Source organism: Chelonoidis abingdonii, chromosome 2 (genome assembly GCF_003597395.2).
Source record: "Chelonoidis abingdonii isolate Lonesome George chromosome 2, CheloAbing_2.0, whole genome shotgun sequence".
Lineage (NCBI taxonomy): Eukaryota > Metazoa > Chordata > Testudines > Testudinidae > Chelonoidis > Chelonoidis abingdonii.
The window spans coordinates 217,703,715-217,723,326 of NC_133770.1; the positions used below are offsets into that span (position 1 = coordinate 217,703,715).

Genomic DNA, 19,612 nt, shown 5'->3' on the forward strand with positions numbered 1-19,612 from the left:
AATTTTTCTCCCTCCTCCTTGTGACAACCTTTTATGTACTTGAAAACTGTTATGATATTCCCCTTCAGTCTTCTCTTCTCCAGACTAAGCAAACCCATTTTTTTTAATCTTCCCTCACAGGTCATGTTTTCTAGACCTTTAATGATTTTTGTTGCTCTTCTCTGGACTTTCTCCAATTTGTCCACATCTTTCCTGAAATGTGGCACCCAGAACTCGACACAATACTCCAGTTAAGGCCTAATCAACGTAGAGTAGAGTGGAAGAATTATTTCTCAGGTCTTGCTTACAATACTCCTGCTACTACATCCCAGAATTATGTTTGCTTTTTTTGCAACAGCATTGCACTGTTGACTCATATTTAGACTGTGATCCACTATGACCCCCAGATCCCTTTCCACAGTACTCCTTCCTAGGCAGTCATTTCCCATTTTGTATGTGTGCAGCTGATTGTTCCTTCCTAATTGGAGTACTTTGCATTTGTCCTTGTTGAAATCATCCTATTTACTTCAGACCATTTCTCCAGTTTGTCCAAATCATTTTGAATTTTAATCCTATCCTCCAAAGCACTTGCAACCCCTCCCATCTTGGTATCGTCCACAAACTTTAGAAGTGTACTCTCTGTGCCATTATCTAAATCATTGATGAAGATATTGAACAGAACCAGACCCTAACCTGATCCCTGCGGGACCTCACTTTTTATGCTCTTCCAGCATGACTGTGAACCACTGATAACTACTCTCTGGGAACGATTTTCCAACCAGGTATGTGCCCACCTTATTGTAGCTCCATCTAGGTTGTATTTCCCTAGTTTGCTTATGAGAAGGTTACTGTGTCTTCACCGTTGCTGCGCTCCCCTGTGTTTGTCAGTCACTGACTTCTGGGAGCAGAACTCATATTTCTTTATGTTGCAGTAAGCTGAACTGCTCTATGATTCTTTTCTAGTGAATTGTTGGAGAACTTATCTGTCCTTCTGGTGACACAGAGAAAGAATGTAGGAAGGCATTGGGGGACTATCAGCACCTGAGTGGTTTAGTTTGCATCCTCACAGAGTGAATAAATGACCAACCCAACCGAAAGCCTCATTAGATCTTTAACCTGTATCCAAGACAGATCTGCTGGTAGCTTGAGTTGAAAGCACCACCAAACTTGGGTATGAGGGTTTTGTGTGTGGACTAGAGCCAGGTTAGGAGCAACACCTGAGTAAGAACTCTGGAAACTTCTGCAATGAAGACATAGTCATAGAAAGTTTAGGACTTCTGCTTTGCCTGCTATTGACAACATTGTCTAATAATTCATCAGTTTAAGGCTACACAATGATAGCCGCAGGCATACAGCTAATGTTGATGTGTGAGCTTCCTTTACCTTCTGAGGTACAGACATGATATTTTCACTCCAACATATAAATGCAATAATTAGTTTTGTGAATGTAGGAAATATCTGTTAATTTTGTTCTTTCCTTTATTTTAATGTTGTTAGGTTTTAAATAGATTTTCTCACTAGGCAAACAGTGGCTTTTTGAGACAGTTAGATTCCAGTTCTGGGCACCCTGCAGCATTCTGTATGTGATGTAATGTAGTTTGCAAACTGAACCCTACCCTTTGGTTTGCAGTCTACCAACCTCTTTGTGTTTGAAGGTCTCCAATTCCCAGAGATCCCAAGGAGCATCCTGCCTATTTCTCACCACAGGATCTAATTCCCCAGATGCTCTTTGCGTCTACTAAAAGCACCAGGCCTGCTATGTAACCTTTGCTGTCTATGGAGAATCTGGTGGCAGATGCTTGACTGATGTTCTTAGAATAATAGATTATTAGGGTTGGAAGGGACCCCAACCCCCTGCCCAAAGCAGGATCAATCCCCAAATGGCCCCCTCAAGGAACTCACGACCCTAGGTTTAGCAGGCCAATGCTCAAACCACTGAGTTATCCCTCCCCCCCTTCTTTTTTAGATGTTGGATGCACCCCTCCCTTCATGTTTTGGGGGAAGGATGCGGGCTGTGTGCTCTCTGTCCATCAGACTCTTCAGAGACTACCTGATATATACTGTTATTTCCCAGTCAATAAAGGTTTTCTGGGTAGAAGATTATGTTCTCTTTGCTGCTCCAGCACACTTGACAGAGATGGACCCATGTTCCCTAGCATGGGAACTAAGGAACCCCAAGAGCCGATAGGCTGATGGCCTTGGGTCTTGTGGTAGTGGGGTATGTTTGTAGACATGGGGGTAAGATAGGTCGGTGGGTTCTTTTCCCACTTTATAGACTTAGTTCCATTCTTCTCTGTTTAATGAATTAAACTTCAACTCCAGGATCAATTTGAATTTGAGGTTCACTCTTAGTATTTTGCATGATACCCACACACCTACTCCACATCAGTCTGATGTGTATAAAACATTCTAATAAAGGCCATTGGCACACTGCTATTAATGAAGAAGACATAGTAAGGGCTGTGGCCCCAAATACAGCAAGGTGTATAAGCTCAGGCCTAATTTTAAGCATGTGAGTAGACCCATTAGTTTCAATAGAATTACTCATCTGCTTGTTTAAAAGTGTTGTAGAACTGGGGGCTGTAATACTGAAAGGAAGAGGGAAATATGACTAACCATCTAGGGGACAATTGTTCTGCCCTTTATTTTAACACAGTGCAAATCTCCCTCCAGATGAAGTGCACATATTGTACCGCATTCCCATCATATTGACCAAGAATAAGTATATTAATGTATGGAACAACAGCGGCTCAGTTATGAATTGGTTATCAAATACCCACAGTTAAAGGAAGCAGAGTTATACATAATATCAAGTGCTTTTCAAGTGCTGTGTTCCTGCTATTATACATTTTAATACTCTCCGTGGAGTCTCTCACTTCCTATGCTAATGTCATTGTTCAGAGGACATTTTTCTTATATTGTATATTTGTTCTATGAGAATGTTTGAAAGCTGGTTAAAACAGAAAACCACCCACTGTTGGTTCCATTTCACAAGAGACTGAGATGGTTTTGAAAGTTTAAATCCCTCCAGGATCTCAAAATCTGCCTACTGCAGAAAGTAACATTTTGTTATTGTGAGGGCTGCCCTTGTGCTTTCAGACTCCTTAATGCAAAAATCCTGCCATATCTTCCTTTCTGGCTGGGTATATTATAGTTATATTTTTCCAATCAATCACAATTCTGAAAAATAAGACAAGTGTAATGCTGCTACCTGAGGCAATCTCTCCCTCCTGATAACATACCCTACTTACACTGTGACTGTTCCTAACTTGTTTTAAGTTTGCTGATATGCACTGTTGCAACCTCACTGTTGCTTTTACTTATTGAAGCAGGCCAGTTTCTTTCAAAATTGGTTTCTGCATCTTTTTTCCCTTTGAATCCAGAATATCTGGCTGAAGTTCATTGATCTGCCCTTGATTCCCTGGGTTGCTTAATTTTAGTAGATGTGTCTTCAGATTTGGCTTCCAATGAGATTAAACTCTTCGAGAGCCCATCAGTCACTGCTCTAATATTATCCCAAGTATCTCAAAAAGAGGAGGTGAAGGTGCAGGAAAGCAGCATAATGGTGGCTGCTGAGAAAAGGATGTATGACAACTAAAATGATTTAAAAATGATTTTAAAAAAGATTTATCATTGCTCTTAGTTATGGTTGGTCTCTTTACTGTGCTTTATTGACAGTAATGTAAATGCTCAAATGTCCAGACCCAATAAGATTCTGTGCACTAAATACAAAATGTGCTATATAACTTCTTCCATTTAATGATCTTTTAAATAAACTAATATGGTAAGTGGATGTTATGGAGTGGATTGCTATGTCCAAAATACTATTTTTCTCTCTTTAAGTAAAATATGATATATTCTCTAAACCATAGGTTCTTAACCTGAGGTTAACAGACACGTGTCAGTGCCTTCCCTTATGGCTAGATGGGAGAGGAGTCCTGAAACTCTTTTCTATAGTAACATAGATCTATGGTATGGAAAATGTTGAGAAACACTGTTAAAAGCTGATTTATAGTTCATCTGTCAGTGATAATGCTAGGGAAATCTCTAGAAGACCAATTCAAAAAATGTTGCTGAGATTCCTTTGTATATAGATGCATATGGGTCAAATTTTGCTTTCCCTTACTCTGTGTATATTTGCAGTAACTCCGTAGTCTTCAGTGGAGTTCTTGTGGATTTCAGCTGGCCTCATTGCCTCAGGAATGAACTTTGTGTGCATGTGTGCCTATATACACAGACACAGTCATCTCCCCAAAGTAAAAGGTCAGAACAGCATAGAATATATGAGGAGAAATGGTTTGTGGTGGACCTGAATCTCCAAGAAAAAGATTGAGCACAATTTACTGGGTTTTTTTTTAATTGCTGTATTCAGAATATTATTGGAGCATTTGGCATCTCAAGAAATAAATTCTCGTAAAAGTGAGGAATTTGCATCTTGCATGTTGAACTTGGATTTTTTTATTCTTGAGTACTTTCCAGAAAATCACTGCATGGCAACCTGCTGTGTGACAGGCCTCTCTAATGAGCAGAGTGCGTAGCCCTAAAGTACTTGGTGAAACTAATTTCTTCAGAAAATGTGATGATGCCCTCATCTAGCAATAGGTATCAGGTCCCTACTTGCCTTCAGATCAGGAAAACATTTTTCAGATTTTATTTTTCCATTATCACATCTTTACCTTATATTGGCTGTAAACAGACCAACAGCACCATGAAAATAGTTACGGAATCTCTCCAAGTAACTGCGTTGCAATACAGTAGTTATGTATTTATTTTCTATGGTATGAATCCCTTCAGTATGCGAGGACCTCACAAATATTAATGAATTAACCTCACATCACATCTATAAACTATTACGGTCCCTATTTTATAAAAAAGGGAAACTGAGTCACAGATCTGCGTGACTTGCCCAAGATTACACAAGTCAGTGGCAGAATCACAAGCAGAAAAGCTCAGCAACTGAGATTCAGCTCTTGGTTTACTCTATGATTTTGCTTTTATCCAGTTTTACAGCTAAATTTAATGTTAATTAGTATTCACACCTTCCCCAAACTAACCAAGAACCTTAAGCCAGTGGTATGATCTTTGGAAGACTTGAGGTTTTTACAAGTTCTGCTGATAATGAAGGTTTTAAAATATTTAAACATTACTCACAACTTGGCAAATCTTGTGAAGTGCTTCTACATTAGGCACTTCTTGTGGGTTGAATCTGTCCTGTATGACTAACCTTTTATGTGCTCAAATTAGCAAGGCTCTGCTGAAACTGTTAATCAGCTGTCTGGTTACATGTTGTGATTTAAAATCTCTTCTCTTAAATCTCTCTTCTCGTAACTCTGACACTTTATATTAGTAGTTCGCAGTGTTGTAGCTGTGTTGGTTCCTGGGTATTAGAAAGGCAATGTGGATGGACCAGCTTCTGTTGGTAAGACAGACAAGCTTTTGAGCTTACACAGAGCTCTGTGTAAAATAAGTGTCCAGTCTTGCCGTCTTTTTTCTCAGGTGAAGCTCCCATTGGAGATTTGCCTGGTCGATGACTGTAAGATTCAGTTCACAAAAAATAATAATTGTCACATCTATAGCATCTTTCAAGTGAAGATTTTAAAGCATATTTTAAAGCAAAATAATTAAGCATCACAGCTCCTCTGTGAAATGAGTAAGGGATATGCAGGAATCAATTCACTCACCATGGAAATGCAGCTAGCTCTGGTGTGGAGTGCAGCAGCTCTTTAAGAGCACAGATGAGTTCCATACGTAACATTAGGACAGCAGCTGAAGAACAGTATTATATTCTCTTGAATCTGCAGGGGGATTTTCAGATTGACATAATGGGCCACATTGCTTTCTCATAGACCCACATGTAGAGGTTCCTGTGTAGCATTGCCCCTTTGGTTGGCTCTCTCTGGGGTTGGTATCCTCATGGAAAAGAGTTGGGGACTTTAGGGGCCTGGGAGCAGGTCAGTACATCACTGCCTCACAGTACTACAGCAATTAGGCAGAAAAGATCATACAGACTTTCCCATCCTCTACCTCTCACTACGTAAGGGAAACTTGGTTCTGGGAGCATCAACTTGCAGAGGAAGTTATGGCAGCACATTTCCAAAGGAGCTGTGTTGCCTGGGAGTATGAGAAGAAACACCAGGGGCCCTAGAGTTGGCATGGAGGCACTCCACAGCCCTCCACACTTGGCTCTTTCCTCTAAGGCAGTGATTCTCAACCTATGGGCCACTTGTGGCCCAATCAGCACATAGCTGTGGCCCATGTGACATCCTCAGAGCCATAACTAAGGCATGGCAGGATGGGGTGCATAAATGGGGCGGTGCAGGATCAGGCCCAGCATCAGTTGCCATGTAGGATTGGGCCCAGTGGAATCAGCACCCCCATCTCCTGGCAAGATTGGGCCCAGCAACATCGGCAGGAGGCCAGAGTGCTCAGCGCCTCCACAGTGTCATGAGTCATGAGGCTGGAGCAGGCTTCCCGGCAGGGGGCAGAGGTGCCAGGACTCAGGGCTTTATCTATGGGGGGAGTGCTGGGGCTGAAACCAGCACTCTTTTCAGGACTAAAGCCCTGAGCCCTGGCACACCTCCCACCCCCTGCAGTGCTGAATCTGAGAGTGGAGCTGTGGGACTGAAGCCTAAAGCCCTAACGCTCCCCGCATATAAAGCTCTGAGCCTTGGTGCTCCCGATGGTCAGAATCCCCACCCCACCCTCTGCCCAGAGTCCTGATCCCTCCCCATCCCCCTCTGGCTGTAGTCCCAGCCCTCCTGTGGCTGAAGGCCTGAGTCCCAGGGCTAACTCCCCCAAGCGGTACTGTATAGTATTTGCAGGATTTTTTTGGTCTGGGCTGTGGTCTGATTGATTACTTCCGGTTCCACAGGGTGTCCGGTTGACCGGTAAGTCTGTGACTCTGGTGTTCCTCCCCCTGAGGTTCTTCTGTACTTTGCTTGAGCGTTTTGCTGGGATCACTTCACAATGTTTGATTGTCCTAGAGTAATATACATTACCAATCATGAGCTCTAGTTTAACTTAGTGTTATAATATAAATAAACAAGCTGACCTAACTAAAGATACTATCTGATAATGAACGGTCCATTTATTTATAGAGACTTAGAGGTTGCAACGTTGAGTGTTATAAGCATCTAACTTTCAGGTGTCTAGAAAATCAAAGGAACAGCATAGTGATCCACAAAACTGAGTTAGGCACCTAGGCTCCCCATACAGTGAATGAGGAGAGATAGGAACCTAAGAACGTGATCCACAAAAGCTACCATGCTAGGTGGATCCCTGCCTATGCTAGCCCAGGAGAGACAAAGGTATGATAAGTCCCTCTCCTTTCTCAGAGATAGGCGCCTCACTCTGCTAATGATCCATAAACAGGAACCCCTCTCTTGGCAGGCGCCTATATAGTCTCTTTTGGAAATGAGTTAGGCACTGTGCTCCACGCAAAATGGCTGGTGATGGTGTCACCCACCTTCTAACTCTTAGCCAAGTCATTAGAACTCTTACCTGGGAGTGGGAGATCCAGGATGGGGAGAAGGGATTGGAAATGAAGTCTTCCACCTGTTAGACTAGTGCTCTAACAGTTCAACTATGGGATATTGTGATGTAGGGCTCCTTCAGTCTCTCCTGTTGAACCTCTTACACTGGATAAATAAATAAAGAGTGATTGAGCCAAAGAGAGACCCTGTAGTTCAGTGGGTAGGACACCCAGCTGGAGAGTGGGAGACCCTGGGTCAAATGCCTCTTTTTCAATCATTCTTTCATTATTTATTTATCCACAGTGCAACAACTTCAACAGGTAAGACTGATGGAGCCCCACATCAGAATAGCTCAGCGGTCAGAGCACTCTCCTGAGACGTGGAAGGCCCCACTTCCAATCCTTTCTCCCACTCTGTGGGTGGGGGGAGAATTAAAACTGGGGTCTCCCACATCCCAGACAAATACTCTAACCACTGCATAGGCACGGACTCTGTGGGTGCTCCAGCCCTAAACACCCACTAAAAAAATTAGTGGGTGCTTAGCACCCACTGGCAACCAGCTCCCCCCCCAGTGCCTTCTGTCCACCAGTGGCCCCACCAATCAACTCCTCCCCCTCCCTCCCAGCGCCTCTCAACACCACAATCAGCTGTTCTGCGGAGTGCAGAAGGCACTAGGGGGAAAGGGTAGGAGTGGGGACGGGGCGTGCTAGGGGAAGGGGGCAGAACTGGGCAGGAAGAGGTGGGGTGGAGCGGGGTTCGGAGCTTGGGCAAAGGGGTGGGGTAGGGGAGGGCCTGGAGTGGAGTGGGGGTGGGAAGAGGTGGGGTGGGGGCTTGGAAGAAGGGGTTGGTGTGGGTGGGGCCTGGGGTTGAACAGGGGGTTGAGCACTCCCGGGACCCAGAGGAAGCCAGTGCTTGTGAACCCTGGACTAAAAGTTAAAAGGTGGGCGGTGGCACCACCTCCTCCTCTGGCTGGAGTTTGAATGTAGTCCAATCTGGACAGTACCTTCTAAGCATGTCCACTGGATAAGTTCCATGGGCAAGTTAGGTGGTTGAATGCCTGTCTTTCTTCCCCTGGTTTGTGAATCATTTGTGGGCCTAGGTGAAAGATAGGCATCCAGATGCCTAAAGCGAGTCAGCAGTGCATGTGCCCAGAGGCAGAAACTTAGGGATCTAGGGAACTTTTATTTTGAAAAACTTAAGTGCCAAATGAGTTTAGGCGCTTACAGGGTTCGTTGGGAATTTTGCACATCTCAGTGTGGGACTTAGGCATCTAAATATGGATTTAGGCATCCAAGAGACTTCATGGATTCCACACTAAGACTATAAATATCAGATACTGCACTGAATTACCAGTTATAAATCAAAGTAAATAAACCCTCTCTTACTCATATACTATTTTTGAAGGTGGAGCTGATTTTATTTTTTCTAAAAGCAATAAAACTTTAATTATAAAACCTCATAAACTATTCTAATATTTCATTACTGTTCTTTTTCTCATGGTTGCATAAATCTGTCTGCTAGCACTGGCATTAAATGTGTATATTGGCAGATATGACATTGTTCTCATATAAAATATACAGAAAGACATTTTTGAATACATGCATCATGACGATTATGTACTTCTTGAAATCTTGTCCTCTCTTTGCTTTCATGTCCTTGCCCTCTTCTATTCTCCTCCTAACTATCAGGTGGCTCCTCCTGCATCCTTTTTGGAAGGACTTCCTTTACTTCGACTATGGGTTGTACTGATCCCTGTGATTCATCCCCTCCTGATCTGCATTTGATCTCATTCACTCACATGGCTTTAATTACCATCTTTAAGATGATGACTCATAGCTGTACCTCTAGTCTCCACTCCTGCTTTCTCTCCAGTCCAGCCCTACATCTCAACATGTCTCACTGACATCTCCTCCTGAATATCTCACTGTCATCTTAAAATTAACATGGTCAAAATGGAACCCCTGATCTTTCCTGCCAAATCTCTTCCTCCTCCCTGCTTTCTGTCAGTGTTGACAAGGCTGCCATTCTCCCCGTCCCTCCAGATTTGAGCCCTCATAAAAGGATTTGTTTTAGCTCCTGCCTGTGGGCTCAGTCCCACAAATCCTTACTCATATGAATAGCTTTGCTGTTCTGTGAAGAAATAGTCAATACGTAAGAATTATTATGTACATTGAATTTGGTCTCAGTCCAGTTTCCAGTGGAAAAGTGCCTATATGAGAAAACTACATAGTTATAATAGTCACTAAATAGCACAATTGTCAGCTGTCTTGACAGGAAGACCAACGGCTGAATGGGGCTGGATATTGAACTACCCTTTCACCTCTGGAAGTGTTTCTTCCGGAACATGGAGAAGGTGCATTGGTCAAAAAGTATGGGGAACCTTACACTACTGGTGGGATATGATCCCTGTTTGGTGAACAAAGGATTGGGATCTCTAGTGTTGTCAGTCAGGCACATTTCACAAACACTGAATGCATACAATGAAATAAAAAAAGACATTATTGTGCTGTAGTTCTTTGCAGGAGTAAGGAGCTGTCATTTACAATCACTGACTTCATTATCTACGCCATTACCTGAAAGGGGCTTTAAACCCAAAGCAATTTGTGCGGCAGCTGCTTCTACTTGTGGATCTCTGTATTGGTCTAGCATCACTGGCTAGTATTAAAATGACATGAACGTTGAAAGCATATTAAGTCTTGTAAATGTAAACACGTGGGTACTTGAATCCTAATGGAAAGAATTATCTCTTCTTGTGGTTTTGGCAGATGGAACTTGGGTTTTAGAATTCATCACTTCTGGGCAAGCAAACGTGATAAGAAACCTGGTTCAGCTTGCCTAGGGTTGGGTTTTTTGTACTGTAGTTTCAGCTGCAAAATTTGTGGCTTGGGATTTGGCAAATACTAATTTCCAGCAGTAGTAATTACCACTTTAGATAACTGTGGTGGCTCTGAGGTCTTGCTGAGATGTTAACAAAGAATGATGGAAATAACCTTGATTCCATCCCTGAAGAAACCAGACGTTTAATTTTTATCAATATCACAGGATTTGGCAACAGTAACCAAAATGCACAGGATCATATATTGACTAATTTAAAAGAATAGGCTCATTTTAGAATGATTCCTGGGTAGTGGTGGAGGCCCTAGTTCAGCAAAGCACTTACACATATGCTTAAAGGTAATCATGTGCCTAACACCCATTCAAATTAATGGGACTAGGATGTGCTTAAAGTTAAATACGTACTTAAGTGCTTTCCTGACTTAGGGCTTCAATTCTTGTTGGTTATTGAAGGCACTCTGCACCTCCCAAAAGGCATTCATCATTTTTCAGGATTGGGCCCTTATCTGGGTAGGCTACTATATGTGTGCAAAGTCTTCATACTCTTTTCCCTCTCTCACATTCTTTAGGCAACAAATAAAATTAGAGCATATGTCTGCTGGTAAGGAGTTTAGACTACTATCCCAACCCTTCATCTCTGGCCCCACCCCAGAGCCCACACCCCCAGCCAGAGCTGTCACCCCCTCTCTCACTTCAATCCCCTGCCCCAGCCTCATGAAAATGAGCAAGTGAGCGAGGATGGGGGAGAGCAAGCAATGAAGGGAGGGAGGATGGAGTAAGCGGGGAGCAGGGCCTCAGAGAAGGGCCAGGATATGAGATGGGGCAGGGGTGTTTTGGTTTTCTGCAAATAGTTGGCAACCCTACTTGATACCCCGTTCTTACCTTTTCCCATTCTGGATCTATTACCTTGGGAACCCCGTGCATGGAACTCACTGTCAAAGTCCTAGTCTTGCTACTACTGATCTTTAGAATGTGAAGATTTTGAATGATTAAAGCCTTTTTCATATATTATATTTAGACTTTATCAGTAATAAAATAATCCTTTGCATTTATCCAGTAGCTTGAATCATACAGATTTTTAATCTGTTCCCTATTTTTTCATTTAAATCCCTCCCTATAAACTCATTTCTATAGTATTTGCCTCTATTCAGATATTAATTAGAACCTCCAGATGGGTTCTTACTACTGTCAGTTGAATTGTCTCATTTGACTGACCTCACACTTGGTAAAGGCAACTCACATCTGTTCATGTGTTTATACCTGCTCCTGTATTTTCCACTCCATGCATCTGATGAAGTGGGTTCTAGCCCACGAAAGCTTATGCCCAAATAAATTTGTTAGTCTCTAAGGTGCCACAAGGACCTCTGGTTGTTTTTGCTGATACAGACTAACACAGCTGCCACTCTGAAACCTGATCATATCACTGTAATCCTTGTCCTCCCGTATTGATATGGACACATTTCCTGTCTTAAACAGAAAGAAGCTCAAACTAGTTATTGAGTAATGAATGTGTGAGGTTACTGACAAACATGCATCCTTTTTTCAAGCATACTTTTCTAGAGCAGATAGCTTATGGATATCAGAAATGATTTTAGCTAGATCATTTTCAGGGCCGACTCCATGGTTTTTGCTGCCCCAAGCGGCGAAGAGAAAAAAAAAAGCAGAAAAAAAGCCGCAATTGCGATCAGCAGCAGCTCCACCATGCTGTTTTTTTCTTCAGCAGCACTTCAGTGGCAGGTCTTTCCCTCTGAGAGGGACTGAAGGACCCACCGCCGAATTGTCGCAGAGGAACCCGATGTGCCGTCCCTTCCCTTTGGCTGCCCCAAGCACCTGCTTGCTGGGCTGGTGCCTGGAGCCGGCCCTGATCGTTTGACCACTTTAATGCAACTTTGTGTGTGTGGTTTCAGAACAAACCATGAGACATGGGACTGATATGTAACATTTTAGTGTGGAGCTTTCCAACGAGTAGATGCTGAAAGATTAGAAGTTCATTCAATCTATGGTGATCTTATATTATCTCTCTTTGGCAGCATGTCTTAATAGATACAGAGAAATTATACAGTGGCATGTTTTCACCTCCTATGTATTTGGATTTTGTGCAGATGTTCTGTTACTTCCAAGGCAGCACATAGTATCTGGAAAAGTGACATAAAATATAGAAGCTTTGAGGGGAAAAATCACTTAAAATAGAGCTTATATTTTAATCATGCTCTGTCTCTTGATTTATTAAAAAAAAATCAGTTTTTTTTAATCCAATAATCTTTCAAGTTTTCTTTCTGAAGCTGAAACTAATAAAAGTTTCATACCAAAAGTTATCAGGAAAAGGGTCATTGTTGATAAGTTTCTGAGCAGTTCTGATTGGATTTTTTTTCTGTAATGACAGAAATTTGTCTTACAAAGAAGCAAAAGAAATAATTTTTGGAACTTGAAGGAAAGTTGTTTACTTAAGAAGATCCTACTGATAGAGAATGACAGACTGTTTAAGGAAAGCTGTACTGATTAGGTATTATATCTTATGGCCTGATCCTTCTTCTGTTGAAGTCAGTGGGATCAGGACCTTAGATAGTTAAATGTTTGCTAAGAATATATAATTAAATTGAACTTTCAAAATTGTTTTTAGAAATAACAGTTGCTGTTTTAGGCCTCCCTTCAGCAAGGCACTGAACCATGGGTCAAGTGCTTAATTATAATGACATAGGTGCCAAGGCTCAAGTGATTAGGTGCCGGAGCTATTGCAATTGTATTACTTTCCAAACTGATGCAGCAAGACCCAGGTGCTGCGGGGGCTATGAACTGCCAAACCTAGAAATGCTGTGGCTGAACCCTGGCAAGCACTGGCATAAATTAAGCACTGCATGGGTCTAGCTTAATCATGTAAATAGTCCTGTTGACATCAAAATAGATGCATGCTTACCTCCCATGCTGAATTCAGGCCTTAGTATTTCATTATGAATGTCGCTGTTGTGTCTCACTTACAGCTGCCATTGTATTGTTACTTTCCCAGGAGCAGATGGAAGCTGATGGTGTAGTCTGAGGAACAGCATTGCTTGAATTTAGGAGAAAAGCAAAAGGCACTTAAACTGTGTAATTTGTATTGAAAAGTAATCAAACTCATCTTTACAATAATTTTTAACAGCAATGTATTTTTTTAAAAAATAAAGAAAAGACATTACCATATGGCATCTTTTGAAAATCTCTTGCGTTTTCTTAGGGCATTCAAATGCTGAACTTCATTTTCTGTGTGTCATGCTATTGTCAAGGTAGTGGCTTCCTCTTTGCTAATTATTCTTTCAGTTGTATGTAAGATCCAATTCTCCATTGTCCTGCACCTTGTGTGGTCAGTTAAACCTGTTCAAAGTGGGTACAATAAGTTACCATTTTGGCTTGGTAGCATTTTACACCTGCCACTTGCTCACTCTGCACTAGTGTAGAGAGCACTTGGTCGTGCACTTGTTTGCAAAGTTGATTGCAAAGCTTCATTTACTTATGTGACCATGGAGTTTTCCTTAGAATAGTGTGGAAAGATATGAACAGTCTTCTTGATAGTAGCATTTAAATGGTGTTTTCCTTTAAAAGATGTCTCAGGCCTTAATCTTCTGTTTATATTTTTTTACTGACAAATATCATGTCCATAGTATGAAGTACTTTGTATTTTAATTTAACCTTTGGAATAAATGAAGACATTTCCAGGTTGCACCTCATATTTAGTCTGTTGTCTACTGTAAAGTCTTGATTGACGTTTCATGTTGTTTGGCTTTCCCAGGAATTGCTTCATTTCCTCCAAAGTGCTCACAGTTAGGTTTCTTTTTTTGGGGGGGGAAAATCTGTTTTTGCTATAATGTTTGGGAGTACGCTTTTATTTTTTTTTATTATTATTTTTTAAAGTCTTCTGTGATCTAAAATGCTACATGTGTTTATAAAGAAGCAGGAGGCGCCTTGAGGTCTGGGGAGGAGACTAGGCTCTATTAGGAGCTCTTCAAACTGTCTTTGGCCTCAGAGTACGTGGAATGTCATTCACATGACTGCTCCCTGTGTTCCTTGATATGCACATGGCTGTGGGAAGACTTGCTTCTGCAAGTTGTAAGGTTTACCATGGCACAAGTTACGCAGATGTGTCAGTGCAGTGAGAGAACTGGACAGTCCTTTCATCATTGAGTGGAGCTAGAGAGAGCTACAAAGTAAATGTGAGATGCTGTTTTGACATTGCTTTTTATGGATTCATTATGATTTTGCTTGACTGCATCATGATGATGTTGAGTGTCAGTGACACAAGTATTGCAATGGGATAATCAGAATGGGGCACTGTAATTAGTTTGTGGCTCTATTCATTGATGAATTGAATCTCCAGCCTTTCACTGTTGAATTCTGTTACTCTAACACATCCATGTAGTTAAGCGTATGCTAGACTGAGCTACTTTGATACAGAAAAGATGGCATTTAGCGTACTCACTCTGCAGATTTTTCAGTGTGTTGGGCCGTAGTGCCAAGTGGTATAGCTCCACTGAACTCACCAGCTGAGAATGTGCCCTGTTCTTTTTGTGGTCGCTGAACTGGAAAACAATTTACTTTCTTGCTGTTCTCCAAAGACAAGTTAATAAATGTCAGTTCTATTTACTTGATTTTACACAACTTAACAAGGTCTGCTGTTTACTTCCAGCATTACTTATGTTCATGTATATATGTATTTTGTTACCAGCTCTTCCATGTTGCTTACATCCTTATCAAGTTTGCAAATTCTCCTCGCCCAGATCTCTGGGTGTTAGAAAGATCAGTAGACTTTGGAAGAACCTATGCACCTTGGCAATATTTTGCTCGTGAGTATTAATTCTTGCATCCCTGCAGTTTTATAGGAGAGGGGCTTTAATCATTTGTAGAATTTAGAAACAAAAATCAACCTAGTGGTTTCCCTGAATAAAGTATGGTAACGTGAGATGTGTTTGGAAGGGGTCTGGCATAACTGTTAACTAGTTATCTTCAGTAAAGCCCCATTCTTAGCATTCGTCAGCAAAATGAACATGACATGGTTTGAAAGTTTAGAATCTTTTTGATTAAATTAGCCCAGAGACATACACTCAAACAGGTTTTGTTGCCAGTAATTTTTCTTCCAAAGAACAATAAAAGGAACTGCTTTATATAGTAGTCCTCTCTACTGAGAGAAGTCTTTGATGAGGTAAATTTTCAAAGCAAGGCATACTGATTTAATCTGACAACTTTCATTTAAACTGGTAGAGAACACATTATTAAAACCCAATATAGTATTGCAAAAATGTAAAACTGCCCTTGGGATTTTTCCTTTTATCTTGTTCATGTCTTAATAGTGCCTTTCACCCCCTCGGGATTCCAGTCTTCTTATAAATCTAAACTAGAATACATGTACAAGCACCCTACAATGCGGCCATTTTTGCAGTGATATGGGGAAGCTATTTCAGTGCATTGCCAAACACTAAGAACAGTTTAGGACAGAAAGTGAAAAGGAATGTGTTCATTTGCTTTTAATATTTTTCATTTTTCTATAGTAATATTTCTGTTTTCATACAGAGATGTAATTTGATTCAGGGAGATAATCTATTAGAAAGCGTGAGGATAGTTCTTTATGGATTTATGTTAGCACAATAATGCATGTTTAATATTTAAAAAAATTGATTTCTTACTTTACTAGATTCTAAAGCAGACTGTTTGGAACATTTTGGAAAAAAAGTTAGTGCTCATATTAGGAGGGATGATGATGTTATTTGCACTACAGAGTATTCTCGAATTGTGCCTCTTGAAAACGGTGAGGTAAGTGCTTTTTAGAAGACTGGGAAATTTAATTTTTCATGTTGGAAATAAACGGTGTTATACAGTGTTTGCTTATTAGTATGTTATTCTGAAACATTTGCTATTTCAATAAAACCTGAACTTTTAAGCCAATTTTCAAACTTAGGTGCCTATGTAAATCCATCAGGTATGTAAATCCATATTCAGGCATTTGAGAAAATGTCCTAACATTTATAGACATGCTGAACATTCACAACTCCCATTGAGAAGTGAGTGCTCAGAACCTCTGAAATTATGCCATTTGTTTAACTTCATGAATATAATTTAGGTGCCTTACTTTGGGCATCCAGGTATGAAAATTTTGCCTTTGTTTTCTGAGTAGTCACAATGACTGCAGTGGGTCTAATTGTGTGAGAATTGCTGATGGAAGTAAAGGTTGCAGAATCAGACCTTTAAATTTCAATGAGCAGTAACTCTATTTTAAAAAAAGAAAAAGCTGTAAATGTATCGTATAATATAAGTGTGTCTGTAAAAGCTAACACAGGACACACTGCTCTGGCTTAGCAAGATGCTTCTTACCACTAGGAAATATGATTTATATTCCTTTTATCCGAATGTTTATTAGTGGGTGCATTTATCATTCTTTCCAACATAAACTTTTATTGGAGATAGGTCTGTGTCAGATCAAAATCCAAACTTCCTCATTATTCAGGGTTGTTGGAATTGAATGTTATGTGACAGGCCACTACAAAGAAAGGATTGTGATGAAGCTTGCATCCAGATCCAAACTTCTTGAAAGTTCTGGGGTTTGGATCCAGTGTTCCTATTTTGATTTATAACGGTCTATGAACACTTCTGCAAAGTGGTCTGAAAACTTACAGAAAGATTAGCATTTTCTATTAAATTCTATGGATTTTTGGATTAATTTCTTTAGAACCTTATTGCATCATCCCCTATTAAATGGTCTATGACTTTTTCTAAAGGAGTTGTGTTGTAATTGGAAACTTCAGTGATTCAATTTTATGTACTTACATGTTTCCAAGTGGCTACTATAAACTGTATCTGAAATCTGTTCAGTTATAAACAAATAAATAGCTTTTGCTCAGTTGCACACACACTCTGATTTATTTATTTAGGGTTCATTTGTGATTGCTGGGCTCCTGGCGTCAATTTCTTTTTCATAATAAGAGCACTGAAGCATTTGTTTTGAATTATTATACAAACCTGCTCTTGCATGGAGGGAAATTCTAAAGTAACATCATGTACTCACTTTCAAAAGTACATGAAGATACTCTCAGGCACTGTAGCTATTAACTGAAATTTATTCCAGGATTTTTTGTGCCTTAACCCAAAAATGAATGCATATTGGTAAAAGGGCAATATCCTGAAGTTCTTACTTAGGTAAAACATCATTGGCTGTTAGTAATGTGTTAGGATTGACTTATTGTTATTGGTTTCTATAAAATTGCATGTATCTTTTCAGTACTTTCTGATGTAATCCATTCAAGACACATGAAGCCATTCTTATATGGATGTGTCACACGAGTAAATTGTGCCTGAAGTGAATGGGAATTTTTTTCAGTATTCAGGTTTTGCTGTGAATATCTTCATCATAATTTACATAGAACCCGTGATTGCTGGAGCATCCTGCTAAATCAGAGCAGAACGGCCTGTATTAGCATTTACAGGCACTTATATTATATACTTAAAGCATTTAAATTTTGTTGTAAATAGAAGAGTTACTTCTCACTGAAATTTAGAGGCCTGAGTCTGTAACCTTACTCCCATGAATACTAGACATAATTAGAAATGAGCAATCTGCAAATTTTTGGATGCTAATATTATCGAAACCTGTGGATGACTCCACAGTGCTAATGTTAACTTTTTGACAAAAAGATCTTTGCTCTTTTATTAGATTGTGGTATCCTTGGTAAATGGTCGTCCAGGAGCAAAAAACTTCACTCACTCTCCCATACTTAGGGAATTTACCAAGGCAACAAACATCCGCTTGCGTTTTCTCAGAACCAATACCCTTCTTGGACACTTGATAGCCAAAGCTCAACGCGACCCCACTGTAACCCGCAGAGTAAGTAGCTTTTTTCACAAATGGATGTTGAAGATTTGCCCTTCATTCCATTACAGTGAATGGAATGACACAAATGTCTTTAGTTTGCAAAACAAGAACAAAAAAAGATACGGTCCTGATGATCCCCTCCAGCTCCACTTGCAGAGGGAAGCTAGTGGGGACAGATCAGAGTTGTGTGGTTTGTGTAGAGGGGAGTGTGGTGCTCTCTCAGGGCACCCAGAACTGTAATCTACTGTGTTACTTCTCTATGTTAGCAAAAGAGCTTTGCTGGAGCTTAAACTGTGTGACATCTCCCTGCCATGCCAGTCTGTTGGCCTTGCCAGTAAACCCCTTGAGTCTCTGTCAGTCTAAACCTTGCCTTGCAGATAACATCCTGTGAACCCCAGTTCCTGAGTTCCCCAGCGACATCTTTGTGCAGTGCCCAGTCACTGTCAGTGGACACTCACAGAAATTAACCAAGTTCCCTGTCTTCAAAGAGACAGAATATACAACTACTTTTTAGTTCAGCTGGGGATGCATGCCTTAACTTTAATATAATAGCACTGAGATGGTTTATATTAAAAACTAAGAATAATTTTGTTAGCCAAGAGAGATTTATGTGATACTAAGGAAGAGAAAAAGAGACGGGTATGCTTTCAAACAAAAGAAAAACACTTTTTAGTGCCAGAAATTGAATTCTAGCAAGTGATATCTTTGCCTATAACAGTTTCTCACTTACATCACATGACCAGCAACTCCAGCTCTTCAGGAGGATTCACCTTTCACATAATCAGAAGGTCCTATTCCCTTTATCCCCTAAGAGATAGATAACAAAATGTCTCATAAAAGATGGGTCACAGCCAACTTTGCTGTAAAGTGCTGCAAAGATTTTGGATGAGCAATATTCTACAGGACAAGAATGTATCTAGTTAATTAAGTCAAATCTCTAGAATGCATGAGTTGATTTTATTTCATATGTAACCATTTGTTTCCAATACTTCTGCTTGCTATTATTTGAATCTCTTTGTTAAATGAACTTAATTTCACTATAAACATATCTAAGTGCTGTGTGTTAGGAAAGCTGTGATCCAAGGTGAAACTGGTAAGCTGGAGTGTACTGCTTCTTTGGAAGCAGCCAATCTGTGAATACTGTGACTGTCCAGTGGACAAGGGAGATATTTGGATTGAGGGTTGGGGTGTGCCAGTTGCTAGCCTGTAGGGTGACAGGGAGTCCTGCAAGGTCTAGGGGGACGTGTTTGTACTGCCGATGGCTGGTGGAGTTGGGGAGCTGACCCATGGCAGGCACAGACAAGGTTTGCTTACACTAAGAGAAGATGTTAGCAAAGTGTGTTGAACTCTGAATACCCCTGGGAAATTCCACAGCTTAGAAGTCCCCTGCCCATTCTGTGGGGAAATAAGAGAGGGGCAGACGCTCTGATGGAATAATCCATAAGAATCTCTATGCATTGGAATTTGTAGAGTTTCTTGATCCAGTGTGGTTATT

The 19,612-nt window shown here is 40.7% G+C and overlaps 1 protein-coding gene across 1 annotated transcript in view; it reads left to right on the forward strand.

Annotated features, from left to right (window-relative positions):
- Nucleotides 1-19,612, forward strand: part of LAMA3 (laminin subunit alpha 3) — a 181,878-nt gene that overhangs the window by 15,772 nt on the left and 146,494 nt on the right. Inside the window, exons 3-5 of the mRNA XM_075062974.1 lie at nt 14,983-15,100; nt 15,946-16,064; nt 17,959-18,129. Of these exons, the coding sequence (XP_074919075.1) occupies nt 14,983-15,100; nt 15,946-16,064; nt 17,959-18,129 (408 nt within the window). The remainder of the gene's footprint in view (nt 1-14,982; nt 15,101-15,945; nt 16,065-17,958; nt 18,130-19,612) is intronic.